The sequence below is a fragment of the Raphanus sativus genome, chromosome 6 (assembly GCF_000801105.2).
Source record: "Raphanus sativus cultivar WK10039 chromosome 6, ASM80110v3, whole genome shotgun sequence".
NCBI lineage: Eukaryota > Viridiplantae > Streptophyta > Magnoliopsida > Brassicales > Brassicaceae > Raphanus > Raphanus sativus.
Genome location: NC_079516.1, coordinates 33566672 through 33593589, shown reverse-complemented (window position 1 = coordinate 33593589; position 26918 = coordinate 33566672). Strand labels below are relative to the sequence as shown.

The following is a 26918-nucleotide window of genomic DNA, read 5'->3' as shown; positions in this document are numbered from 1 at the left end:
TGTTATCAATAATTTTTTTTTACATTTGATTAGGGATGACATGTGGGTAGGTATCATTTGGTTTGGTTAGGTTCGGTTTGGATCTTTGCAAATTTGGTTCGAATCTTTATATGTTCAGTTTGGTCTTAAATTCAGATAACCCATTTAATTTTTTCAAAACTTAAAGTTCATATATACTTTAAATTTCTCAAAACAGAAAAATAAAAATAATATGTTACATATAAATTTGAATAATGTATACCAAAATACTTAAATTTAACATAAAATTGGTTTAACTTAAATATTTGGATAGAAAATGAATAGATATTTTCAGTATTTTGGTATTTTGAGTAATGTTTAGTTATTTTAAATATATAATTTTTACCATTTTTATATATTTCTAAATATTTTGGACAACTTAAAAACATCTTAAGTATTTTGTATATTTCTTTTAGATATTAATTTTTAAAATAATATATTTAAGTATATAAATTTGGTTCGAATATACTCGGATACCCAAAATATTTTGGTCCGAATCGGGTTCGGTTCTGGATTTTAGATACCAAAATTTTAAACATGTTCAGATATCTAACCAAACTGATTAAAGTTCTATACTATTTTCTAGATTGGATTTGGTTCGGTTATTTGGATTCGGATTTTTTTCCCAACCATATATTTTTTATTGTAACCAAATTTTAAATGAAAGTGACGATGGTTCATACTGATTTTGGGTATGCAACAATTTTTAAACCAAAACACTTTCTTTTATGTACGTGATTTATTTAGTTAATCATTAAAAATGTTCAAGACCCATTAAAAAGGATAGGCTGAACTGAAAAAAAGTTACCATTGATCACAAAATTTTCAATATGAGGCTTGTACCATTTTTAGTAATTTATAATCGTTTTAAAAAATTCGAAATACAACATATAAGAAAAAATATATTTTTTTATTATATACTTAATGTGATTGTTTAATTTATTTTAACAAATAAAATTAAACGAAAAGTATAGAGGATAAAAAATTATTATCAAATCTTTATTATTCATAATCATTAATGGTGATATATATGTCAATCATATTAGGAAGTTCCGTAGCTTTTATTTAAGGAAACAATAGAGAATATTCTTTTGTATATTAATAATTGATTTAATAGTTATTTAATAAAAACTATAATATATGTGTAGATGGACCAACTTATTTCTCTAACAATCCTCAGAATAATTCTCGTGATGACACGTGGCTACCAAACAATGTTGCAATGTTCCAGGATTAATATATAGGGGATGTTCTCAAATAGTTGTCAATATAATACAGTACATGCGACTACCGATATGCCTTGTTCTAAAACTCGGCCACCTAGCCAATTCCACGGCCGAGAAATCACTCAACGGTGTCCAACCGTGGCGAGTTGAGGTAATTCGGTTGTGTTACGAGGCAACATGAGAAAACCTTAGTTTTTTTTGGTTTTAAAGAAGAAATCAACCGTTTCTTTTGAAAAATTCTTGGGTTCGCTAACCAATAGAATTTCGTTATTTCATATTCAGTATTTTTTTTTTAAAATGAAACAAAATATTATCAAGTTTTTTAATATTTTTAAAATAAAAAAAATAAATAGAAAATAATAGTAGTCATAAAAAATTATATTTAAAATACCGTCAGCAAAACACTAAACCCTAAATCATAAACCCTAAACCCTTGGATAAATCATAAATCTTTGGATTTTTTTTAAATATTTTTAACACATTCAACAAAACACTAAACCCTAAACCCTACTAAACTCTAAACCCTTAGATAAATCATAAACCCTTGGATAAATCCTAAACCTTAAGATTTAGAATTTATCCAAGTGTGTTTGGGATTTACCAAAGGTTTAGGTTTTACCCAAGATTTTAAGGTTTAGGATTTAGGGTTTATGGTTTTGTGTTTGGCTGACAGTATTAATTTATCGAATATTAATTTAAAGAGGTTATACCTTATATGAGAAGTTGAGAACCAATAAGCCACATGATTGTTATGCTTAAAACCGTACTTGATTGTGTGTAATTAGTTAAAGAAACTAATTAGTACATGAACAGCTCGTTAATGGATATATTATAATATTGAAAGCGACGTACAAAGTGAACACTTGTCCGTTTGGTTTTGGTCTTGTTATAAGTTATAACGTTCTCAAATAGTTGTCAATATAATACAGTATGCGACTACCGATATGCCTTGTTCTAAAACTCGGCCACCTAACCAATTCCGTGGCCGAGAAATCACTCAACAGTGTTCAAACGTGGCGAGTTGAGGTAATTCGGTTGTGTTACAAGGCAACATGAGAGAATCTTAGTTTTTTTGGGATTTAAAGACGAAATCAACGGTTTCTTTTGAGAAATTCTTGGGTTCACCAATCAATAGGATTTCATTATTTCATATTCAGTATCTTTTAAAAAAGGAAATAAAATATTGTCAAGTTTTTATGTTTTCAAAATAAAAATAAATAGAAAATAATAATAGTCGCAAAAAAATTATATTTAAAATACCGTCAACAAAAAAACGAAATCAACTTTCTTTTTGTAGATTTGCTTAGAATCGTGAAACAAAACAAGTATAAAAGTTAACAATCGTGAAAAAATTGTAAAAGGGAAAATCTGGGTTTGAAGATCAACAATGGCTACCGAAGAAGACAGGGACGTTTCAGAGTTCTCTATATTTTGTCTAGTTGCAGTTGAGCGGCACACTAATTTTAAAGGTGTAGGTCCACGACCAACACATCTTACTCGTCCTGGACGCTCTGGACCAAAAACTTGAACATACTCATCGTTTAAACTAGCTGTTACATTGTTCGTGATGTGCGGGTTTTGGCGCAACAATGCAGTAAGTGCTTCCTAATAAAAAAATAAAAGATAAATATCTAGTATAATTAACTCATCAGTCAAGAGATTTTTTAAATAAAACTAACCACGCGTTCTTTTGCTTCTTCACATACAAAGCTTCCATTAGATTTTGTGCGAGTCTCGATGAAAAACTCTGCTCGGCGTGGTGTTTTTCCAGTCCTGATTTTCTTTGTAAAAATACATGCATAAAAATATACAATATCAGTATGTAATTAAACTATATTTATACTGAAACTAAATTTACTTACAATCTCATTTCTTCTTCTTGAAAAACTCTTTCTTTCACACACATGACATGAGGCGAGTCAGATTTAATAACGAAGATTATCGATATAAAATAAGAATTGTTTATGACTTAATAGTTGACTTTTAGTTACTAATTTGTCAAATCAATTATTAGATGGAGAATAAAATCATGCAAGTAATAGTTTGGAATTAAACTTGGTGATTTCAAATAGTTAAAGATTTAAATGCCTATTTTCCCCATAAACTAATTAAGTTAATTCAAGAGAGGCAAAAATATACTAAGGGAGAGGTGTATGTATGTATTCATCAGATACGGTACGGATGATCTTATCCTGGGGTTTGGTATGAACCGGTTTAAACTCAAAAATAATAAACCGGAAATCAATTAGGGCAGTTCAGTGGTGGTCTGGTGCATGGGTGTGTGGAAGGGATGTTATAAATTAGAGAGGCGCCTTCTGCAAACCGCTCTATAACGGCGTAGAAACCGTATCGAAATACTTTTAACTCTCCTCCAACTACTTCCTTATCCGAATCTTCTAGGGTTTCGTGGTGTCTAATCTAACCCTAAAAGTCGCACAAGGTAAGCATTCAAGAGCACGATTTGTGAGGATTCGAAGAAAAAAAAAACCTTTTGCTTCATCGAGAAGGACTTTAAGTGTTGAATTCGTGGCGGTGTATTGTTCAGATGGACAGGTACGAGCGAGTGGCGAAGCCTAAGGATGAGACTCCCATTGCTGAGAACGAGATTCGTATCACCAGTATGGGTAGGCCGCGTAACTGCATCACCTATGCCATGGCTCTTCTTCAGGTTTTGTTTTTCTCCGCTCAATCTGAAAATGAACGTTTCTGTTGATTCAGAATTTTTTCTTAATTTTTTCGCTTTTTTTTTATGTACATAACTTTTGAATATTGTGATTACAATGAGTCATTTTTATAAAATAGCACTGTGTATCTGTTTCTTTAATATAGGAGAAAGGATCAGACGAAGTTATTTTCAAGGCAATGGGAAAAGCTATCAACAAGAGTGTGACCATTGCTGAGCTCATTAAGGTATGCTTTTTGATTTTTTTCCCCCTTCATAACCACTAAAGGGAGAGGGGCTTTATTGTATCCGAACATTTTTGGCTGTCATGTTAAATGCAGAGAAGGATTCCTGGACTCCACCAGCATGCATCTATTGGATCCATTGACATTACTGACACCTGGGAACCTAAAGAGGAAGGCCTTCTTCCGTAAGTGGATTTACAATTTTTTGTGCTCTTAGTTTTGCTATCTCAGACCTGTTATTTACTGCTGCTTTCTTGTTATTTTCTCCTGTAGGATTGAGACAAAAAGGCATGTCTCGGTGATAACTATAACGCTTTCGAAGAAGGAGCTGAACACATCCGCAGTTGGGTGAGTTCTTAGTGCTTGATCTGTTTTGGTAGTTTAGGTTTAGTTACCAAGGCTCTGTCTTAAGCAGTAGGCTGTTTCTGGTGCTAATAATATCTTGTTAAATTATGTTGCAGGTATCAGTGTCCGATCCCAGTTGAGTTGGTGAAGCCATTTGCTGAGATTGATTACGAAGGACGAGGTATTATTTACAGTGACCTTTATGAATGTTTGTCTTTTATATGTTTGTAATAATCTATATCTATTTGTTGTAGATGGATCACCTAGAGTCAGAGGAAGAAGAGACAGAGGAAGGGGAAGAGGAAGAGGTGGCAGAGGTAGCATTGCTTTATCAATATTCTTTCCAAAATCTTAGTTTAATTAGAGCTGTTTGTTGATCTGATTGTGGTTTTATGTTTTCTCGGATGTATTAGGGGACGGATATGTGAACGTTGAGTATGATGATGAAGGTATGGAGCCTGAGCGGGTTTCTGGGAGAGGAGGACGCGGTGGTCGTGGAAGAGGAGGTTTCAATCGTCCTCCTCCTTACTACAAAGCTCAACAAGACGGAGGAGATTATGGACGCAACGGTCCTCCTCCACAGCATCATGGGTATGATGATGGAGGTATGGAGCCTGAGCGGCCATCTGGAAGAGGAAGAGGAGGCGGGAGAAGAGGTGGTCGTGGGAGAGGAGGTTTCAATGGCCCTCCACCTTATTATGAAGCCCAACAAGACGGAGGAAACTATGGCCACAATGGTGGTCCTCCACGGGATCATGAGTACGATGATGGAGGCATGGAGCCTGAGCGGCCATCTGGTAGAGGAAGAGGGGGCGGGAGAAGAGGTACACGCGGTGGTCGTGGAAGAGGAGGTTTAAATGGTCCTCCACCATACTATGAACCTCAGAATGATGGGAGAGACTACGGATACGATGCTCCTCATCAGGGCCGTGGTACGATGATGTTTTAGCACACTAATACGTAAATATTAACCATCTTGCCATGAGTTGCCAATGTGAAAAATGTTTGTGGAACAGGAGGTGGACGTGGTAGGGGAGGTCGTGGAAGGGGAGGAGGCCGTGGTGGATTTAACAAATCAAACGGACCACCGATTCAGGCAGCTGCTGAAGTGATCGTTTGAATGGACTTTCTTCTTATTTCTTCATTCTCTTTTCTCTCGTCTCTGCCGATCAAATAACAAAATGTTCCGTAGCATAGTTTCTCTTTTCATTTTGTCCTTTAGGTTATATAATATTGTTGATTTATTTTTTATGGATGTTGTTTTTGGGATTTCTCCAGCTTTTGTTCAGTGTAAGAATTTTCTAGTTTTGTCTGTTTTATTTTCGAGTAATTGGAGTTCATGGTATTTTGCTTGCTCGCACGAGACAATGATATGATCTGCAAATTATACACGTTCTTTGTTTTAATATCCACAGCGATCCTATTATTCTTCGATGCAGTCTGGCATTACATTTTTATCTTTTAACAATAAAAGAGATTACTAGAAAATATTCAAAAGCCTATATTTACAGATATTACTAGAGCCTAACAAAAATATTTAGACAACTGTATTTTTAAGCAATACGCTGTTTGTGTTTTAGATTACGGGAAAAGGCCCACGAGTTTGACAAACAAAAAGGCCCGTATGGGTTTAAAAAAGAGAACGCCGTTGCCGGGTATCGAACCCGGGTCACCCGCGTGACAGGCGGGAATACTTACCACTATACTACAACGACATTTATTGATATATATTGGGTAAACAAAGACAAATCAAGTCTGTAATTCATCTTCAAATCTGATTCATCATCATCACCGGCGGTATCTGCTCGGTGAATTATTTCTGCTAAGCAGCCCTGAGACGGGAACGGGTACACGAAACCGGGACGGGAATCGGTAAACTTAAAATTTATGGATACGGATACGGCATAGATACGGCGATCAAATTATAAGAAAATATAAAAATATCCATAAGTTTAATATTAAAGTTTGAAACATAAATTTAAACAGAAGCAAACACACTTGATCAAAATACTAGACATCAATAGAAACAGCAGCAAACACATTTGATCAAAATACTAAACATCAACAGAATAAGCTAATCCTCTAGTAGCTCATTTTCGAAATCCGGTTCATCTAGTGAAAGGTCAGCAAACTCCAAAAATCCAACATCTTCCATAGAATCAAATCCATCTCCACCAATGTCCCACATCTTGGTCTTTTCAACTTCATATTGATCAGAATTCCTTGATAAAAGTCTTAGGTTGTTGTGGATGAAAACCAAGTCTTGAGCACGACTAGGATTTAACATGTTTCTTCTTAGTGAATAAAAAAGGAGTAAGTACTCCAATTACGCCCAGCACATGAAGATGAAGTAGGCTGTCCAAATAACTTACAAGCCAAAGTTTGGAGTAGAGGAGTTGAGTACCAAAGTTAGCCCACCAACTTTTGGGATCCATAGTAGACATCATTGAAATGCATGTTAAATCTCCAAAAGGACCATTTTTCATCGAGAACAATGCATACTCCTCCATAAATTTCTTGTGATCATCATTGCTTGGAAACAATCTTCGAAAGCACTTTATTCTTTCATGTGAAATTTCTGCATCCCTATGTGGACCTTTTCTTGCCAAATCTTCATTCAGCCAATCATCACTATAAAATCTACAAAATACAGAATATGTATATATATATATATATATATATATATGTCACATGAAAATGAAATGATAAATCATATATTAAAATCATACCTTGGATTTAAAGAATGAGTTAGACAATGTAGGGGAGTGCTACTCTTTGTCCAGCGAGCCACCAATATTTCATTAAAAAACATCATAGAAGGGACTGAATTCAGACATTGAACGCTTTTATCTCTTGTAGATCTCAGCTTTAACCTTCTCTATCATAGAATCCCACATCTCATATACCAAGTGAAGACATGGCTTATCGGTGTCACAAAATCTAATCATCTCATATATAGATCTTGTGAAATATATAATATAAGATACCTTTTCCCACCAGTCATCATCTACAAACTTCTCTTTAACAAAGCTTGCTTTCCCAATGTCACCATCTCTGTAAGTAGACCATTCTTCACTTATAACCATGGCTTGAAGACCCCTTTTGATAAGCTTCAATCTCTTGAGCATCACAATGATTGAGGCAAACCGTGTATCAGCAACCTTAAGTAATCTCTGCGGACAGAACTTACCAAAAATTGCTAGCCTCATGCTGTGATTCATGATGAAGTTTTTTATTGCAAGGGCATCTCCATGAATTTCAGTAATCCAATTACACTCCTCATATGTTTCTTGATTTGCTTCCACATTCCTTACTGCACAGATATTTTTCAAAGCCAGATTGAGAGTATGAACAACACATGGTGTCCAATAGATGTGAGGAAACCTGCCCTCAATAAGATCTCCAGATGCCTTACAATTTGGTGCATTATCAGTGATGACTTGTACAACATTTTGATCACCCACTTGATGAATAACTTCTTCCAACAATTTAGCAATGAAGAATTTTTCTTTTACCTCGCCGAAACAATTCTCAGCCTTGAGAAACATAGGACCACTTCCAGAAGTAGCTAGGAAATTAATCAGAGGTTTTCTTACAGGATCGCTCCAACCATCACTCACAATCGTCACCCATTTTTCCTTCCATGTCGATTTCAGTGGCACTAACAACTTCTCAAAATTGTTCTTCTCTTGCTGCAATAATGTTGTCCAGAGCTTATTATAACTTGGAGGTACATACCCATCAAGCTTACTGGCAGCAGCAAACTGATAAGACCGATGATAGCTAGGATTTCTTGCAAGATTGAATGGCACACCTCCTGTATAAAACATCCTTGCAATTTATTGATCCAACTGATCTCCAGCTTGAACACCAAATGATGCAACGATTGGTGAAGTACAAGATTTTCTCTTCTTAGAAAGAGATTCACACGGTAATGAAACTGCTCTACGTCCTGACTCAGATTTCTTCAGCTCAAATTCATTTTCCAACTTCTGCATTTCAATCTTGTCAGCCATTGTTGATCTTCTACAGATAGAAATCCCCTGCCCTTTCTGTGCAAGTAAATGAGCTTTGACTCTAGAATATGATCCTTGTCGAATCTCACCACGAAAACTGCACTTAAATCTCCATGTTCCTCCTGTTGCTCCTAGCTTCTCCACTTTAGTTACATAATTCCATAGTGGAGGTTCTTCTTTTTCACTTGATGAGTTGGTAGATCCATTACTAGAGTCACTACCAACATTTTCAGTTTGAGAATTCATCTTCTTTATCTATAGGAAATCACAAAAAAACATATGATACATCAAGTGAAAGCAGAAACATATAAACTGACAGTCACATAAACACAGAAAAAAAACAGATACATTGTATATGATATGAATTATTTTCGTGTGACAAGATTACAAGAAAAAGGTAAAGAAAAGCTTATGTGTTTTGCTTGTGATATAAACAACTAAGAGACAAGAAGGGAAGGAAAGTGGGTATGTGTTCTGCTTGCTGATATCACAGACAGAGATGGTCCATGGTCGAGACTTGAGTGTCAAAGAGAAAGAAGATGATGGAAGTGCAAGAGACTAAAGTGAGAGTGGAAGAATCGAAAAGCTATTATTATTTTTAATTACAACTTTTGATCTTTTCAAAGTTAATAGAATAAACACATTAAAAGTTAAAAACATATATGGTTTAATTTTTTACACTTCTTAACACAAAAAGTCAAATGGATACGTTTATTTTCTGCAGAAACGTTTCCGAAATGTCTCCTTCTCTGAACACACGGGTTCACATAACACATATTGGGGATGTTTCCTAAGCGTACCCGAGACGTCCCCCGAAACATCCCGTCCCCCCGACAAACCCGATACGTGAGACGACATCAACTTGTAGTACCCGTGCAACCTAGTTGTTCTGTCAACTCAGTAAGCTCTCTCTCTCTGACTCTTGACTTTTTCATTGATTCAGCTAATCGTTAATTACTTCAATAGATCCCATGTGATCTCTACAGGTTAGTTGCCCTTTCGCAAAAACCCTAATCTGATATATTCTTTCAGTCGAGCAACGAGATTTAAGCAAAGATAACGCAGGACATGGAGATGAAAGATAACAAAACCCCTTCACAATCGATCATTTCCTCAATGCAGCGTGCATGAATCTTTTATTTGGGGTTTCGAGTTTGAAGCTTTCACTCATAAATTTGACATTTTTATTATTATTCCAGATTTGAAGGAGATAGCAACGTCGATCGATACTGGTTCGTATACAAATTACGAAGGAAGTCCGTCGTATTGCTATCTTCGTTCCCTTTGGTTTCTAGGATCCGAACCTCACACTCGCCTTTCTTCCTTTGTTCCCGAATGTAGTGAGGGTTTTTTTAGTTTTTCTGTGCTTTCTGAATTTTCGGGTTACTCATTTGGGTCCAGTTAATAACACTTCAGATTCAGATATTTTTTGTACTATCCTACAAATCCTGTCAGGTATTTTTACATTTCAGATCGATTCGAATAACGGATCGGGTTTATTTGGTTCGGATTTTGGGTTCCGAATTTTATGTCCAGGCCTATGCTTTACCCTCTGCCTTCGTCAAGTTAGGGTTCGTGTTATGATGATTATACTTTGTTGAAATATTGCTATAAACATATTACTAGTTTACTTTTATTAATGTTAATGATGATTAATTGTGGAAGTCGGTCAAGTGGTTTGATTAAGGATTCATTAATGCTTCTACACCAGGAGGTCTGAGTTTTGAATCCTAGTGAAGACGGAATTATGCGAATTAAGGGAGAGAAAACTTACAAAAAATTCTGCAACATGGCGTAAAGAATACTGTCAGATATGGATGCGATAGGGTGATTCAGGTGAGGTGATGCAGTCAGTGACAGGTAAAATCGTCGCTGTAAAATCGTTTGTAATATTCTCATAATTTGTAATAGCATGATTTTGCAGAGTTAAAAAATGATGATTAATTGATTACTACCATAATTTAGAAATAAATATTCATAAACATAATTGTTCATGTCACAAATAAACCATGTCATATTATCTAGAAACAATGACACAAAGAAATTACTTATCAAATAAAGTAACGAAGATTATCTTTTTATTACTTTGGTTTCAACTTTAGGAAAAGAGATTTATCTTTGTTGTTGGCTTCAGAAGATTGGAATATTTCCAACTTCATTTAATGGTGTTTGGGGTTTCAACGCATCTTGAAACGGTGGATCATTGTTAGAACATTGCCATGTGAAATATTATCATTATCAGGCTTATGCAAGTTATAATGTAACTTAAGTCCACATTAATCTTTTAACTACTAGATGGTAAACACCCTTGAATATGAGAAAAATGAAGACAAGACATGTGTATGGGTCATTAAATAATTGATACATAAGTCTATCCCTGCCAAACTAGGTTTCATTTTCTCAATAAAACAATCTCATGTTATATGCTTTAAGTTTACAGGTCTTTGTCGTGTGAGTCATTAAGTTTTCAATAACGAAGGAAATCAGTAATAAATTTCCTGGGCTCTTTGATGGCTACAACTCCCAACTATCTAAGCCTCATCATCAATGTCACAGGCTCTCAAGGTTTCTTGAACCTAAATCAAATCTAAACAAGGTCCTCGAGTCCTTAACCTTCTTGTATCCATATGTTTTTTTTTTCCATAAGTTTATTTATCACTGTTTTATTTATTACTGTGAAATGTAAGAGTGTAAGACGACAAACAACACCATGACGGTGGTCTTCCACAACTTAGAATGGAAATCAACTTAGATTTAATAACCCAAATAACTATTAATTAATAATTATTAAAAGAAATATAATGCGATTTGGCATGTTGTTAATAGCGTAGGAGGAGAGAGCATGTGACTGATGAATCTGCACAGACCAACCTGCACATGATAGTATTGTGCACATTACAAACAAAATAGCTATCTAATATACTTTTTCTTTTTTGAGAAACATCTAATATGCATTTTGTTTGTACTTCTTTTAATATCCATCGACTGCACAGTATATATCTGACAGAAATACACAAACTAATATAGCGTGACATTTTTTTGACGAATAAATGGGAGAATATTTTGGGGTTCTTAATAATAAAAAATAATAATAAAGGAAAATTAATAAAGAGAAAACAAAAGTATTTAAAAACCTATATCATTAAAACCTCATCTGAACTTTTTGTGTCACCTGTTTTATTTTAAGTGGTTTCAATTCAAAAAAAAAAAAGTTTTGATTTATTAAGTTTTAATACTTTTGATTTATTAAGTTTTGCTCTCACATCCAGAGTTTATATGAACGTTTTGGGAAATATAATAATCTCATCTACATATTACAACAAAACAAAGTTTGCAGATCTACTATCTTTTTGACTTATATATACTAGTGTTTGCTAACGAAAAATAAACACATGTAAAAGATTTGCCCCAAAAAATAAAGGAAAATAGAGAAATACACACAGGCTAGATAAAAGATAAGATCACATGTAAGGTTTTGTTGCTACTACACAGTTTACTACACACACTTCCCACCTTTATTTAAACAAGTCTCTCTCCTTCACTCGATCATCATCATCATCATAATCTCTTTCTTCTTCAACGAGTTATAAGCAATGGCAAAGTCTCTAGCTGGATTGGCGCTTCTGGCCGCTCTTTTTGTGGCTGTTGATGGGTTTAGGCCTTCTGGTTTAACCAATGGTCATGCCACATTCTATGGAGGGAGTGACGCTTCTGGAACAATGGGTAAATAAACGCATATAAATACATCTCCATATATTTTCTTAACATTCTATTGGAGTTAAAGTGTGTTCCTTTTGTTGTCTATTCAGGCGGAGCTTGTGGGTACGGAGATCTCTACTCGGCGGGGTACGGGATAATGACGGCGGCGTTAAGCACGGCTCTGTTTAACAACGGAGCTTCTTGCGGCGAATGCTATAGGATAACGTGTGATTACGCGGCGGACTCACGGTGGTGCAGGAAAGGAGCTTCGGTGGTCATTACAGCAACCAACTTCTGCCCACCGAACTTCGCTCTTCCCAATAACGACGGTGGTTGGTGCAACCCGCCGCTCAAACATTTCGACATGGCACAACCCGCTTGGGAAAAGATCGGAATCTACAGAGGAGGAATCGTCCCCGTCGTGTTCCAAAGGTTACAAACTTTAGAGCTCTGTCTAATTTAAAGGTTTAAAACTTTGCGAAACTTCTTAAAAATAAAGTCTCTGTTTTTTTGTTCTGTTCTGGTGAAAAACAGAGTAAGCTGTTACAAGAGAGGAGGAGTGAGATTCAGAATCAACGGAAGAGATTACTTCGAGCTAGTGAACATATCGAACGTAGGAGGAGCTGGTTCGATTCAATCTGTATCCATTAAAGGATCAAAGACTGGCTGGTTAGCTATGTCTCGCAATTGGGGAGCTAATTGGCAATCAAACGCTTATCTCGATGGTCAATCTCTTTCTTTCTCCATTACTACTACTGATGGTGCTACAAGAGTCTTCCTCAATGTTGTTCCTTCTTCTTGGTCTTTCGGACAGACTTATTCTTCAAGAGTTCAGTTTTAAGATTGTTTTGTTTGTCTGTCTGTCTGAAAAGTTATTGGCTGTGGTCGCGCTCTGTGTCTCTGTTTCTTCTCTTCCGGAGCGACCCGCCCGCTTTGTTTTTTTTTCTCTTTGTGGTTTTATGGGATCTGTTAATGGAGAAGATCCGATTCTATTTGAGGAAATGATTATATATAATTGTTGTGTGTATTTGAATGATTCAAACCCGGAAAGATTCTATAGCAAAGTGAGTTTACCATGTACAATTTTAACAAGTGTGAAATGAAATCAGATTCCGAAGAAATTGGCCAATTCATACATTAAACAGAGGATCGTAGTTCCGATCAGTACATATACTCAACCTCTGTTAAATCATATATCAACAAATGTTTTATTCAAATTTTGTACATTAACCAATAATTTTAGATCAGTTCATACATTAATCATCTCTATTATTAAAAGAGAAGTACACTTAGGAAATGCCACTGAGTTTTCAATGTTAATTACACTTCCATGCCACTGAACCTATTAATTAACATTCCTAATTTTTTTTTTGTCTTTTCAAATTATTAAATGCATGTTTTCTCACTCTGATTTTTCCTTAAAAATCGGAAACAACATTTTCATAGAGAAAGAAGTTATTTATTTTATTTTTAATGATTTAATCAATGATAGAGATAAATCACCTATAGCAATAGATGATTATTAATTTTTTTTCTTTAGCCAAAATAAATTCAATATCTAAATAGAATATCTTTGCTGACAATAAGTTCTAACCTATAATCACTCTCAAATATTTAATATACCTATAAAACACAGAAACTTATCCTATAATTACGCTAACTTCTAAAATTTGGTGAATAATAAATTATCTTTACATTTTTTTCCATATCTAAGTAATAAATAAATTGTTGTTTAAAAATGTTATATTAACAATAATGTAATACATATAATTTACAAATACATATATATATATATATTATCAGTAGTACAAAGAAAAAATTTAGTGAAAACAAATATTTATACGGTCACGGGTCAAGCTATAGAAATAAACAACAACATCACAAGATTATATTTTATTCATTTATATTTTTTTTAAAATGTTAAGATTTTAGATTTGGAAAAAATTATGACAAACCTCTATATTATTTTAATTGAAAATTTTAAAATTTATATCAAAATATTTTGTTAAACATTTAATCTTAATTTTTATTATAACTATAAATATTAATTTCCAATCTAAATTTATGTCTAAATATTACAAATATATCATTTTGTATAAATAAAAACCTAAAAACATAAAATAATACCCACCCGGTCGGGCGGGTCAAGGTCTAGTATCTCTGTTATTCAAATTGTAATGGATATTTACGTGGATTTGACAGTGCTTACGTAGATTTTACATTTTATATAATTAATAAAAAAAAATTAATCTGTGAATGGAGGTATCCGGTTCAGACAGTAAATCATGCGCTCAACCACTATACCAAACTAGATTATTGGTTGTGTTATATATTGTTATTATATATATCTAATATGTTCTATTTATATATTTATACTTATATAGAATTAGTTCCACAAACTAAATAAATTCTAAGCAATTGTGTTTAACTATCTTAATTATTGTTATTATGTTTTAACAAAAATCAAAAATTCAAAATAAAAATTATTGTTATTGTGGAAGCAGAAGTAGAGATGTTCCTCAAGCTCTTGCAGTTGCTCTGAGAATCTTTCTTCATGTCAACTCCATCAATACTTCCTTTAACACTTCAATTTTCCTACTTTGCGCAACATCGCAGCTAAGATTCAACATTCAGTTCATTATTATAAACCGTCTTGAACCAAAAAATATCATAAACCTTGTTTGACATTACCATTTCTAACTTACAAGTAGTGTAGGTATAATAAAACAATATATATTTATATTTTTAAGTACCAACATCGATCCGATGTCGTCCAGCGGTTAGGATATCTGGCTTTCACCCAGGAGACCCGGGTTCGATTCCCGGCATCGGAGTTATTTTTATATTTGATGGAAACTTATTATTTGGGCTTCGAGAGACTATCATTTCACTCCCCCGGAAGTAGGGCCTACTTCCATTTTATCTCTTTCTTCTTTTTCTTTGCCCCTCATAAATTTAGCTAAATAGAAATCAAGATCATGTTTTGACCAAGAGAGAAAGAAAAGAGATTAAGATCATGCGATGTCTTTTTGTTAATCATACCAAGGTCCGCGATACAATTTCATCTAAAAACAAAAAAAAAAACATATCTAGAAGTTGCGGTGTATATAAAACTGATCTGATCTCTCGACTAGACATTAGCATGGAAGCAAAGAAAAGAACTTCAACTCTTCTAACTGTAACAGGTTTACACTTTGTCACAGCTTTCATCGCAACCAGTTCCACATAATTTCACTTGCCCTGCAGATTCCAAACTAGACTTGGTCTCAACCATCAATTACCCTTCAATGGGAATCTCTGGATTCAAGGGAAATGAGAGCAAGACAGTGACTAGGAACAGTGACTAATGTTGGTGGAGAAGGTGTGGCTAGGAACACCACCAGGGTTTACCATTCAAGTGACGCCAGAGACACTCCAGTTTATAAAAGATGGTGAGAAGTTGACATACCAGGTGATACTCTCTTCTGCTGCTTCACTTAAACTATTTGGAGCTCTTACTTGGTCTAATGCCAAGTACAAAGTAAGAAGCCCAATTGTAATTAGTAGCGACAGTAGCAACAGCACAAACTGAGTAATGGTATAAAGTTCAGTATGATGAATATGGAATAATAAAACTTAACCTAGAGCAAAATAAAGTTCAGTATGTTACATAGAACTGTAATCTTTCTGCATTAACTACGACATATAAATTCCATTTACCACCTTATTAATATCCATGCAAAATAGACTCCTTAAAGTCAGGCAATCTTGTTTTCACACAAAGGGCATGCATGCATGAGTGTGACCTTCATTCCCCCCATTAAAACAGACAAGACTAAGAACTTACCTAACACTTACTGAAATTATATATGTTTGTGATAGGGAATATATTCATAGAACATTTACGTGGAAACATAAGGAATGAGTTAGAAACCAAACTAGAAGTATTCTAATCCTGTGTCTTGAAGTTCAGGAAATGATGAGAGGCCTCCCAGTCACCTTCATCTTATTTGTGTTTCTTCTTCTGTCTGTGATCCAAAATAGTGAATCTGAAACAAGAAAGTCAGGAGATTATATCATATACATGGGAGCAGCATCCTCAGACAAATCAACAGGCAATGACCACCATGTTGAGGTTCTGAGCACAATGTTAAAGCGGTGATTACTAAATCCAAAACTCTTATGATATTCTAGTTATTATTCATGTTATCAAGCTATCTATAGACAGTTTCTTACTTGCATCAGGAGCGGGAAAACTCCCATGCACAGATACAAACATGGATTCTCTGGATTCGCAACCCACTTATCAGAAGATGAAGCACGCCTTATGGCAGAGCAACCAGGAGTAGTATCTGTCTTTCCTGATCAGATGTTACCTCTCCATACAACTCGTTCATGGGACTTCTTGGTTCAAGAAAGTTATCAAAGAGAGACTTACTTCACTGAAATGAACTCTCAACCAGAGTTAGACGTTGCAGTAGGAGACACCATTATCGGTTTCATTGATTCAGGTGAGTATTTATTGGAGCAATGAGATATATTCCATGTAACATTTAACTAATATTCTGATGGTGAAAATAGGAATCTGGCCTGAGTCAGAGAGCTTTAATGACATGCACATGCGACCAGTACCAGATAGATGGAAAGGCATTTGCATGAGAGGGAAGAAAACAGAACCTGATGCTTTCCGTTGCAATAGGTATGTGAAGATGACATATGTTTGAATCCACCACCTTGTACTCAACGTTGAAAGTTTCCTAAATAGGAAACTAATAGGAGCAAGGTACTACAACTCGTCATTCCTCTTAGACCCGGATTATGAAACACCACGAGACTTCTTGGGGCATGGGACACACGTGGCATCAATAGCAGCAGGGAGAATAATCTCTGATGCATCCTACTACGGCCTAGCAGGAGGAATCATGAGAGGAGGATCACCAACTTCAAGAATTGCTATGTACAGAGCCTGCTCGCTCCTTGGCTGCCGTGGCTCCAGCATACTGGCTGCATTTGATGATGCCATTGCAGATGGAGTTGATATTATATCTATATCGATGGGATTATTTATAGACAACTTGCTTGAAGATCCACTTTCCATCGGTTCATTTCATGCTGTGGAAAGAGGGATCACTGTTGTTTGCTCTGCAGGTAATCTTGGCCCTTCAAGTCAATCTGTGGTTAACGCTGCTCCATGGATGATCACTGTTGGTGCAAGTACTATTGACCGTGGCTTTGAGTCTAACATTCTTCTGGGAGGAATAGAAAACATCAGATTGATCAAGGTAAGCCTTAGTGCTGGGCATATTATCCAGAACCCAAATACCAAACTGGAACCGAACCAAAAAAGATAAAACCACAACCGGGCCAAAATTTACAAAAACCTGAACAGTTCCTATTTCTTTAAACCAAAAATAGAAACTGAACCGAGAACCAAATATTCAAATATCCAAAATAAAATAAAATATAATAGTTCCGGTTTTCGGGAGGAGGATTAGTTTTTTGGTTTTTAAACCCAAACAAAGTCCGAACCATTTCTAATTTAATTACGTTCCGGATTTTATAAAAAAAAATAGAATCCCATCCAAACCTGACATTACCCAAACCGAACCAATATTCCTAAACACCCTAGCCCCAATAACCTGAAACCTGAATAATCCAAATAACTGGATCTGTAAACCCGAATGCCCAGCGCTAGTAAGCCTAAACACTGACAAGTCTCCATAAATTAACAATCCTAAACTTCATTGATATTACAGGGGGCTGGAATAAATATTGCCAACATTGATAGAACTCAGTCTTACCCTATTATACATGCAAGATCAGCCAAGAAGATTGGTGCTAATGAGGAAGCTGCTAGGTAAACAGTTGCTTCTTAATATTATAGAGCAAGTTTTGGTTGTACTAACAAGACAAGACAACTGCAAATGGTTCAGGAACTGTGCTGGCAACACAATGAACATAACCATTGTTGAGGGAAAAATTGTAGTGTGTGACAATGATTATGGTAACCAGGCGATTCAATGGAAAAGCGAAGAGGTTAAAAGACTTGGTGGTATTGGTGTGGTAGTTGTTGATGACAAGACAATGGATCTGTCTTATATTGACCCCTCGTTTCTAGTGACAATAGTAAAACCAGTGGATGGGCTAAAAATCATATCCTACATAAAATCAACAAGGTAAAAAAATAAGATGTCTAAGTTCACAAGCGATTGCATTAATCTATATCAAAATCCACTTTGTAGAGAACCAATTGCAATGTTCATGCCAACAAGATCAAGAACAGGACATGAATTAGCACCATCCATACCATCCTTCTCATCAAGAGGTCCTTACTTTCTTACCAGAAGCATCCTCAAGGTAATATAATAATGCACTTAATTTCACTGCACTGCATAGAGTACTCACAGTTCATTGTAGACTGATTAACTCCATGAGAGACTTGTTACAGCCTGATATTGCAGCTCCAGGGGTCAACATACTAGCATCTTGGCTAATAGGTGACTTAAATGCAGCACCACAAGGCAAGGAACCGCCACTTGTCAATATTGAATCAGGGACTTCAATGTCATGTCCCCATGTCTCAGGGATAGCCGCTCGTCTCAAATCTGAAAACCCTTCATGGAGTCCTGCAGCAATAAGATCTGCCATCATGACAACAGGTAAAAACCAGTTAGGGATTACAGAATCAATCATAACCACAAGTCTTAGCACTATTTCTGTATCTGCAGCCGTGCAGATGACCAACACAGGATCGCATATAACTACGGAAACGGGAGACAAAGCCACACCTTATGACTTTGGTTCTGGTCAGGTTACCATATTTGGACCATCATCACCTGGATTGGTTTATGAAACTAATCAAATAGACTACCTGAATTTTCTCTGCTACGTTGGCTTCACTTCTGTTCAGATCAGAAAGATCTCAAACCACATACCACAAGGTTTTGCTTGTCCTGAAAAAAGCAACAATAGAGATATATCAAACATCAACTACCCATCAATCTCAGTTTCAAGTTTCAATGGAGAAGAAAGAAGAAGGGTGATCAGAACAGTGACTAACGTAGCATCACGCCTCATTGGAGACGAGGACACTGTCTACAACGTGAGCATCGATGCACCAAAAGGGTTAAGAGTCAGAGTGATACCAACAAGTCTACACTTCAAGAAGATAGGAGATGCACTAAGCTACCAAGTGATCTTTTCATCTTCTACATCTACACTTAAAGAAGATGCGTTTGGATCAATCACTTGGTCCAATGGAATATGCAGAGTTAGAAGTCCGTTCGTTGTAACAAGTAAAGCTGATATATAATATGTTTTTTATTATTATTATTCATATAATAAAAGAGAAATAAGGTTTGTTACAGTCTCAATTATTCAAACCAAATAAAAAAGAAAAAGAAAACAACACAACTTCAAGTCACTCAAAGGCCCATGCATGCTCCTCGCGAATCTCAGCTTCTTCCTCAGCTGTGAAGTCTTTCTTGATGTGAAAGTGCGTGCGGATCTCATCCACAGTCTTGCCTCTCATCATATCGGCCACAGTCTTGCACGTTAGGTCAAGAAGTCCAGGGATGTTCAGATAGTTTGAAGCCTACAAAACATATCATCAAAACCCTAACATAATCATGATTAGAAACCCTAGTTGGCTAAGAAAGGGTGACTCACAAGGATGAGATCAAAGAGGGCAGGCTGGTCAACTTTGACGAAATCTTGGTCCCAAGTCTGGAGCTCGGTGTCTTTGTTTGCACCGTAGATATCCTGGTCTCCGGCTTTGGCTTTGGCGGCTGCTTCGACGTGCTTCTTGCAGTACTCGATAACCAAGGCGAGGGTTGCACTGTTGACGTTGGAAAGAGGGACTCCGTTTTCAGTGCAGTCGTCTTCGATCATGTTTTTGATCGTCCCACACTTGAGCGCTACGGTTTCATCGACCTCGAAAGATTCGCCGTCGGAGCTTATGAGGATGATCTTCTTCGACATAGTTGGCAGAGAGTATTCTAGAGAGAGATGAAATGATGAATGAGTACAACGGTTGGTGAATTGGTGCTCTATTTATAGGACCTGATTGTTAAAACTAGAGAATCTTGATTCTATATTAAAGTTGGTTTGCTGTTATCCAGGAAAAGGAATAAAAAACTGTAAATATATACTTCCAAAATTCAATATGAAATTTCAATATTCGGATGATAGGGTGAAAAATATTCCCGTATCTGAAATTTAGAAAAGTAGGAAATTAAAAAAACTGTAAAGTAATTTTTGGAACATAAGGAAAGGTAAATATAATAATCTTTTTTGGTCAAGTTATATATGAACTGTAATTAGGCTGTAAATTTGAAAAATTGAAATTGTACTTAATATAAACCTGACTTACATTGTACTAAAAGAATAAAATCTTGAAATAAAAAGTCCTCTTCAAATTCAAAATAACATGATTTCTTGCCTTGTTTATGTCCAATGTAATTATTATATTGCGAAAGCTGTCAAACTGACATGTGTTCGGATGTGACTAGACGATCTAACTAGAAAACCAAAATCTACTTGAACTGGTCGGTGTGGCTTATCGGCAATATGACTATTGCATTATTCGGTAACGATGGTCAGAATACTTACTGCCCAATCAAGATTATGTATCGGTGCTATCGCAACCACTAGCTTAATCATGAAAGCCACGACGATCATGCGCTCTGAGCTTCTCTCATAAAAGAAAAATAATTATTACTCTCTCCGTTTTATTTTACTTTTCGTTTTAGATTCGTGCAGACGGATTAAGAAAACATTTGATTTTATACATTTTCAAAATAAAAATATCATTACCCATACATCTAACCATATTTCAACCAATAGAAGAATCTTATTAAATAAATTTTGCATTAAAATCATAAAACGACACTTATGTTGAAACAAATTTTTTTCCGTACAACGACAATTAATCTGAAACGGAGGGAGTAAGAAGCAAAATATACCCTAGCAGATCCTAAGACGTTATATTGAAAGTTGTGATACAAGATAGTCTATGATCTTTTAGACTTTGAGTGGATGTGTTCTCACTCTAATGCTCGCATATCCACCGTTAGGTTGACTATCAAAAGCAACCAATAAAGCCATTTCTCAAAAAAAAACAACAACTTAGAATATTCAACTAAGCCAGAAGAGTGGCTACTAGATACACATATACACATCCAATAACCAAGAAAAAATAGCTTATGATACATTCACTGCAGGACTTTCTCTGCTACGTCGAGTTCACTTGATCAGATCAAAAAGATCTCAAAACACATACCACATATTTTGCTTGTCCTGAGCAAAGCAATTAGGGATACATATCTAATATCAACTACCTAACAAAGTAATGGTAGCCTAATGATAAAATATTTGAGCATGGTGTAAGCCCATCTAGACATGTTGGGTTTGATTCATGCTGGAAACAAAGTTGTTACTATTTGCCTAGTTTGTATTTGAATTTCAGTCTATTCAGTTTACATGGTAGTCCAATAACAAAAGATTTAGCTACTCCTAGCATTATTCGTAAGATCTTCCAAACTCTGATTATACGGTGTTGCATCCAGTCCGTTTTGTAACACTAAGTGTGTTCTTCCCGAGACTGTTGATACACGCTATGGTATCACATACGAAAGAAAGAAGATTCAAAAGTAATATTTCCTTAAGCATTAAGAACAGAGTTTTGGTGTTTTTCCTTTTAAGATACTTTAAGTAGTTTTCCTATTATCCGTAGGGTTATGATTTGTGTAACCCTATATAAAGAGATCTAATTATCAATAAGAACTATCTTCCAGCATTAACCTTATTCTCAAGAGAGACTAGGGTTAAAGGAAGCTTTGCAATCATGTTATCTCTGTTCTTCTTTGTTCTTACCTAATCACGGCACCACCAGTTACACGAGCGCAGTCGGCTCGTATCAATTTGGTATCAGAGCCGAACGATCCGATGGGGGACACTGAGGCGCTTTCGAAACAGGTGGCAAAGATTTTGGAGATGATGCAATCGATGAATGCAAAGATCGATGATAACATGAAAACTCAGAATGCTAACATGGAATTTCTACAGGAGAGAATAGTGCGTCAAGAAACTGCTAACGAGAGTCGCGGTAAGGCGATCAAATTCTCACCCGAAGAACTTTCTGAAGTAGAAGTATTAAGTGGAAGTAAAGGGAGCAAGGGGGCGATATCATCCAAAGCTGGTATGAGCTTTACACCAAACAAAGCTGATAAGGACATTCCAGTGAGGACTTGCGGCTTGACAAACGAGGCCAATTATGGGTTCTCCGGAGGGCCATGGCCAAACCGAGCCGTAGGAAGGGAACGAGGGAATAGGAGAAAAGATGGAGGAGGAGACTGGAATGTTAGACCAATTGGAGCAGCACCACACGACTTTCAGCCAAATTTTGGAGATTTTCGAAACTCAGAAGGGTTGATAGAGGGAGGACATTACGAAGCTCGTGAGGACAGAAACAACAACTTTGAAAGAAGATGTGTGAAAGCAGCCAAAATAGAGTTTCCACCATTTGATGGGACAACCGATGCTATGGAGTGGTTACAGAAGTGTGATGATTTCTTTGCAGACCAAAGAATATTCAGTGATGATGCGAAAGTGAGACAAGCAACTTTTGTTTTAACCGGACAAGCGTACCACTGGAACCTCAACTTGCGACGGTTGGTAACGCATAGACTTGGATGGGAGGAGTTTAAAAGGATCTGCAAAAGTCGATTTGGGAAGGCAGATGCAGTAAATCCAGTGGGAGAATTGTCAAATCTCAGACATACGGGAACAGTGGATGAGTACTGCAGTCAGTTTGAAGAATGCCTAAGTCGACAAACAAGACTCTCGGGTGATCAACAACTCTGGCAATTCTGTGCCGGGTTGACAGATAGCTTACGGAAAGAAGTTGAATATCTGCGTCCTGAGACGATTTTTGAAGCCATAGAGTACGCTAGAGATAACGAGTACAAGATTGACAGTGATAAACGCACCAGGACGTTTGGTGGTCATCTTGCTCCGATTACGAAGACATTCGGATCTTCAGCCAGACAGGAAAATCGTGGAGGGGAATCCAAGACCACGAAGCCAGGAGTGCAAAAACCGACGCCATCAAAGAAAATTTGGAAAAAATTAACACCGGCTGAGATGGCGGACAGAAGAGCAAAAGAACTGTGTTTTAATTGTGACGAATTATACGTACATGGTCATGTCTGTAGTCCTGTTCTTTTCTATATCATGCCAGTCGCGGAGGGAGACAACCAGGACGATGAATGGATTGAAGAAGATGAGTTAGAAATCTCACTCAATGCCATGAATGGGGAGCAAACCGAGCAAACCTTTCAAGTGCAAGCTAATATTGCCGCAGGAACAGGATGGGTGTTACTGGATACGGGGAGCACGCACAACTTTATCAAGAGTAGCTTGGTGGAGGAGCTGGGAATTCCGATACACCGGAAATCTGGGAGATTTGTCGCTCTTCCTGATGGTGGGAAATGTCCGATACAGGGGTTTTGCCAAGGTTTGGTAATGTCTGTACAAGGGCACAAATTCAAAACCGACTGTTTTGTGATTCCGTTAAAAGGTTTTGATGTCGTTCTCGGGATCAGATGGTTGAATGCTTTAGGCAGAGTGATCTGGGATGGACCGAATAAAACTGTTGAGTTCAATCACAACTCTACATCTGTGTTATGGCAAAGTGAATCCCAAGCACGTGGGAAACCACAAGTATCCCTTCATGCACTAAAATGTGATGGTGAAACATTAGACGACTGGTTCTCTGATGAAGAAGAAGTGTTCACCACACCCGGGTTTGCTGTATCGCCCATAGCACAAGCGCCAAAACAAAGCATCTGGGCCCTGGCTCAAGTGCCAACGTCGGACTTGCTCGATAATGTCATCAACAAGTTCAGTATGGTGTTTTCAAAACCCGTCGGCCTGCCCCCTAAACGAGAATGTGATCACAGGATCAGATTACTTCAAGGATCCAATCCAGTCGCAGTACGTCCGTACCGCTACCCACACCTCCTTAAAGATGAGATAGAAAGGCAGTGTACAGAGATGCTTCGCAACGGGGTCATTCGTCCGAGTAGTTCTCCGTTCTCCTCTCCGGTATTACTGGTAAAGAAAGCTGATAACACTTGGAGATTTTGCATTGATTATCGAGATCTCAACAAAATTACAGTGAAAGACAAGTTTCCGATTCCGGTCGTCGATGAGTTACTTGATGAATTACATGGGGCTCGATATTTTACAAAACTCGACTTAACCTCAGGGTATCATCAGGTTCGCATGTTCGAAGCTGACATTGAAAAAACAGCTTTTCGCACACATCATGGTCACTATGAGTTCTTGGTAATGCCGTTTGGTCTCGTCAATGCCCCATCCACCTTTCAAAGCCTAATGAATTCGGTGTTTACTGAGGTTCTTCGCAAATTTGTCTTAGTATTCTTTGATGACATCTTAATCTATAGTCAGACGTGGACGGATCATGTACGACACGTTGAGTATGTGTTAGACGTGTTAAAAACACATCAGTTGCTATTAAAAAGGGTCAAGTGTTCGTTTGGAACGCAGGAAGTGGGCTATTTGGGACATATTATTTCAGAGAAGGGTGTCCAAGTTGATCAAAAAAAAATTGAAGCTATTATTAAATGGCCTCAACCAGCATCGGTTCGTGCTTTGCGAGGATTCTTAGGCTTGGCAGGATATTACAGAAAATTCATCCAAGATTATGGGTTCACGGCTGCCCCATTGACTCAACTCCTGAAGAAGAAGGGATTTATTTGGACAGAGACTGCAACAAACACTTTTATCTCCCTCAAAAAGGCACTCTCCGAATCGCCAGTGTTGGCACTTCCAGACTTCACCAAAGAATTTGTTGTAGAGTGTGACGCTTCAGGAAGTGGGATTGGTGCGGTTTTACAGCAGGAAGGTCATCCCATTGCTTTCTTCAGCCGCACGCTAGCAGCTCGACATGTAAAACTGGCTGCATACGAACGAGAATTGATTGGGTTGGCTAAAGCAGTGATTCATTGGAGACCGTACTTATGGGGAAGACGTTTTCTCATACGTACAGACCACTACAGCCTTAAGTATCTATTGGAACAACGTCTCTCTACATCTCCACAAGTACATTGGATCAGTAAACTACTTGGGTTTGATTTCTCAGTTGAGTATCGTTCCGGGATGACAAATAAGGTTGCTGATGCTTTGTCTAGATGTCATGAGAACGATTCAGATGAGGACAAGGAATTACATGCCATCAAAGTTTCTGAGGATAGTATTTTGGCTCGAGTTCGTAGCGAAATTCAGAACAACGATAAGCTTGGTGACCTCAGAGATAAAATCATTCGAGGCGAGGAATCAGAGGTATGGGAAGCAAAGGATGGTCTTATTTTTCGCAAAGGAGTAGTTTACTTGGATTCGAATTCAGATTTGGTCCGAGATGTTATGACTAGTTTTCATAATTTTGGCCATGAGGGTGTCCAAAAAACTATGGAACGGATCAGAAGGAACTTTTATTGGAGAGGTTGGAAGAAAAGTGTCCAAGAATTTGTAAGCACTTGTCAGATATGTCAGAAGAATAAATGGGAAACGCTGCAGCCTGCGGGATTGATGCAACCACTATCGGTTCCAACGAAGATCTGGGCTGATATTTCGATGGATTTCGTCGAGGCATTGCCAAAAGTTTCAGGGAAGACAGTCATCTTAGTGGTGGTTGATCGCTTCTCCAAGTATGCCCATTTTATTGCTTTAAGTCATCCGTATACTGCTGTCTCTGTGGCCCAAGCTTTCTTTCGAGACATTGTCCGACTGCATGGTATTCCAGAGACAATAGTATCAGACAGAGATAAGGTTTTTCGCAGCATTTTCTGGCGGGAACTCTTTCGACTTATGGGTACCAACTTGTGTTTTACAACAGCCTATCGGCCACAATCCGATGGTCAGACCGAGGTCGTCAATCGCACTCTAGAGATGTATCTGCGGTGTGTCACAGGGGATGAACCACGCAAATGGCTTACATGGCTTCCTTGGATTGAGTATTGCTACAACACATCCTACCACACTAGCCTAAAAGATACGCCATTTAGAATGGTTTATGGAAGAGAGCCACCTCGACTTTTAGACTATACTACTGGAAGTTCAAAAGTGGAAGCTGTTGATGTTGCATTGGAAGAGAGAGATGAGTTTTTAGCATCTGCAAGAGAACGTTTACTAAACGCTCAGAACAGAATGAAAGCATCCTATGATAAGCATCATCGCTCAGTCGAGTTTGGCATAGGGGAATGGGTTTGGTTGAAATTACATCCGTACAGACAGTTAACTGTTGCTAAGAAAGCTTTCACAAAGCTTTCCCCAAAGTTTTATGGACCATTTGAAGTTCTAGCTCGTGTGGGAACAGTTTCCTACCGTCTTCGTCTACCAGAGGGTGCTCAAATCCATGACGTTTTCCACATCTCACTACTGAAACCGCACAAAGGAGACAAACCCGTCACAAGTCCTGTACTACCACCGGTTTTACAAGGGCGAGTGTTACCAGCGAAACCAGTGAAGTTACTTCGAGCCCGTACTCATGGTGGAGTTCGTCAGGTTCTGGTGAAGTGGACTGATGAGGAAACAGAGACTGCTACTTGGGAAGATGCCCAGAAATTGACAGAAGCATTTCCAGAAATAGAGCTTGAGGACAAGCTCCTTGTCGAGGAGGAGAGTAATGATACACGCTATGGTATCA

At 37.1% G+C, this 26918-nt stretch overlaps 5 protein-coding genes and 2 non-coding genes across 10 annotated transcripts; 4 read left to right on the top strand and 3 right to left on the bottom strand.

The window, feature by feature from the left end:
* Positions 1 to 3526: 3526 nt before the first annotated feature.
* Positions 3527 to 5843, top strand: LOC108807076 (uncharacterized). Of its 2 annotated transcripts, none has more exons than XM_056987595.1 (9): positions 3527 to 3684; positions 3790 to 3912; positions 4074 to 4154; positions 4248 to 4336; positions 4425 to 4499; positions 4613 to 4677; positions 4751 to 4804; positions 4910 to 5428; positions 5513 to 5843. In XM_056987595.1, the coding sequence occupies exons 2-9, from the start codon at positions 3790 to 3792 to the stop codon at positions 5614 to 5616; spliced, it is 1110 nt and encodes a 369-aa protein (XP_056843575.1). In that variant the 5' UTR covers positions 3527 to 3684; the 3' UTR covers positions 5617 to 5843. The 2 variants fall into 2 exon arrangements, with proteins under 2 accessions (XP_056843575.1, XP_018434818.1); XM_018579316.2 differs by having other exon boundaries at positions 3528 to 3684; positions 4751 to 4813.
* Positions 5844 to 6139: 296 nt separating this feature from the next.
* TRNAD-GUC (transfer RNA aspartic acid (anticodon GUC)) lies at positions 6140 to 6211 on the bottom strand. The gene has a single exon. It is a non-coding gene; the product is annotated as a tRNA-Asp (tRNA).
* Positions 6212 to 6570: 359 nt separating this feature from the next.
* LOC108808290 (uncharacterized) lies at positions 6571 to 8326 on the bottom strand. The gene is made up of 2 exons (XM_018580461.1): positions 7484 to 8326; positions 6571 to 6690 (listed from the first exon to the last, which is right to left on the bottom strand). The coding sequence occupies exons 1-2, from the start codon at positions 8324 to 8326 to the stop codon at positions 6571 to 6573; spliced, it is 963 nt and encodes a 320-aa protein (XP_018435963.1).
* Positions 8327 to 11918: 3592 nt separating this feature from the next.
* LOC108811725 (expansin-A11) lies at positions 11919 to 13238 on the top strand. The gene is made up of 3 exons (XM_018583810.2): positions 11919 to 12235; positions 12322 to 12643; positions 12746 to 13238. Exons 1-3 carry the CDS (start codon positions 12106 to 12108, stop codon positions 13050 to 13052), a joined length of 759 nt encoding a protein of 252 aa, XP_018439312.1. The 5' UTR covers positions 11919 to 12105; the 3' UTR covers positions 13053 to 13238.
* A 1735-nt stretch (positions 13239 to 14973) lies between these two features.
* Positions 14974 to 15045, top strand: TRNAE-UUC (transfer RNA glutamic acid (anticodon UUC)). The gene has a single exon. It is a non-coding gene; the product is annotated as a tRNA-Glu (tRNA).
* A 990-nt stretch (positions 15046 to 16035) lies between these two features.
* LOC108810041 (subtilisin-like protease SBT5.1) lies at positions 16036 to 19556 on the top strand. Of its 3 annotated transcripts, none has more exons than XM_056988536.1 (9): positions 16036 to 16348; positions 16436 to 16701; positions 16772 to 16889; positions 16944 to 17472; positions 17947 to 18047; positions 18124 to 18366; positions 18463 to 18547; positions 18639 to 18849; positions 18919 to 19556. In XM_056988536.1, the coding sequence occupies exons 1-9, from the start codon at positions 16167 to 16169 to the stop codon at positions 19500 to 19502; spliced, it is 2319 nt and encodes a 772-aa protein (XP_056844516.1). In that variant the 5' UTR covers positions 16036 to 16166; the 3' UTR covers positions 19503 to 19556. The 3 variants fall into 3 exon arrangements, with proteins under 3 accessions (XP_056844516.1, XP_056844515.1, XP_018437671.1); XM_056988535.1 differs by having other exon boundaries at positions 18433 to 18547; XM_018582169.2 differs by having other exon boundaries at positions 16037 to 16348; positions 16956 to 17472; positions 18433 to 18547.
* LOC108838796 (SKP1-like protein 4) lies at positions 19493 to 20291 on the bottom strand. The gene is made up of 2 exons (XM_018611670.2): positions 19859 to 20291; positions 19493 to 19784 (listed from the first exon to the last, which is right to left on the bottom strand). The coding sequence occupies exons 1-2, from the start codon at positions 20168 to 20170 to the stop codon at positions 19611 to 19613; spliced, it is 486 nt and encodes a 161-aa protein (XP_018467172.1). The 5' UTR covers positions 20171 to 20291; the 3' UTR covers positions 19493 to 19610.
* Between the last annotated feature and the right edge of the window lie 6627 nt (positions 20292 to 26918).

Excerpts from the sequence above, each read along its gene's own strand:
- LOC108807076 (XM_018579316.2), top strand. The coding sequence starts at position 3,790 with ATGGACAGGTACGAGCGAGTGGCGAAGCCTAAGGATGAGACTCCCATT. Across the intron at positions 3,913-4,073 it reads ATGCCATGGCTCTTCTTCAG|GAGAAAGGATCAGACGAAGT; the intron begins GTTTTGTTTTTC and ends TCTTTAATATAG. Across the intron at positions 4,500-4,612 it reads CTGAACACATCCGCAGTTGG|GTATCAGTGTCCGATCCCAG; the intron begins GTGAGTTCTTAG and ends ATTATGTTGCAG.
- LOC108811725 (XM_018583810.2), top strand. The coding sequence starts at position 12,106 with ATGGCAAAGTCTCTAGCTGGATTGGCGCTTCTGGCCGCTCTTTTTGTG. Across the intron at positions 12,236-12,321 it reads TGACGCTTCTGGAACAATGG|GCGGAGCTTGTGGGTACGGA; the intron begins GTAAATAAACGC and ends TTGTCTATTCAG. Across the intron at positions 12,644-12,745 it reads GTCCCCGTCGTGTTCCAAAG|AGTAAGCTGTTACAAGAGAG; the intron begins GTTACAAACTTT and ends GGTGAAAAACAG.
- LOC108838796 (XM_018611670.2), bottom strand. The coding sequence starts at position 20,170 with ATGTCGAAGAAGATCATCCTCATAAGCTCCGACGGCGAATCTTTCGAG. Across the intron at positions 19,785-19,858 it reads CCCTCTTTGATCTCATCCTT|GCTTCAAACTATCTGAACAT; the intron begins GTGAGTCACCCT and ends TATGTTTTGTAG.
- LOC108810041 (XM_056988535.1), top strand. The coding sequence starts at position 16,167 with ATGATGAGAGGCCTCCCAGTCACCTTCATCTTATTTGTGTTTCTTCTT. Across the intron at positions 17,473-17,946 it reads AAAACATCAGATTGATCAAG|GGGGCTGGAATAAATATTGC; the intron begins GTAAGCCTTAGT and ends TTGATATTACAG. Across the intron at positions 18,548-18,638 it reads TTACCAGAAGCATCCTCAAG|CCTGATATTGCAGCTCCAGG; the intron begins GTAATATAATAA and ends GACTTGTTACAG.
- LOC108808290 (XM_018580461.1), bottom strand. The coding sequence starts at position 8,326 with ATGTTTTATACAGGAGGTGTGCCATTCAATCTTGCAAGAAATCCTAGC. Across the intron at positions 6,691-7,483 it reads ATGATGACTGGTGGGAAAAG|ACCAAGATGTGGGACATTGG; the intron begins GTATCTTATATT and ends GAAGTTGAAAAG.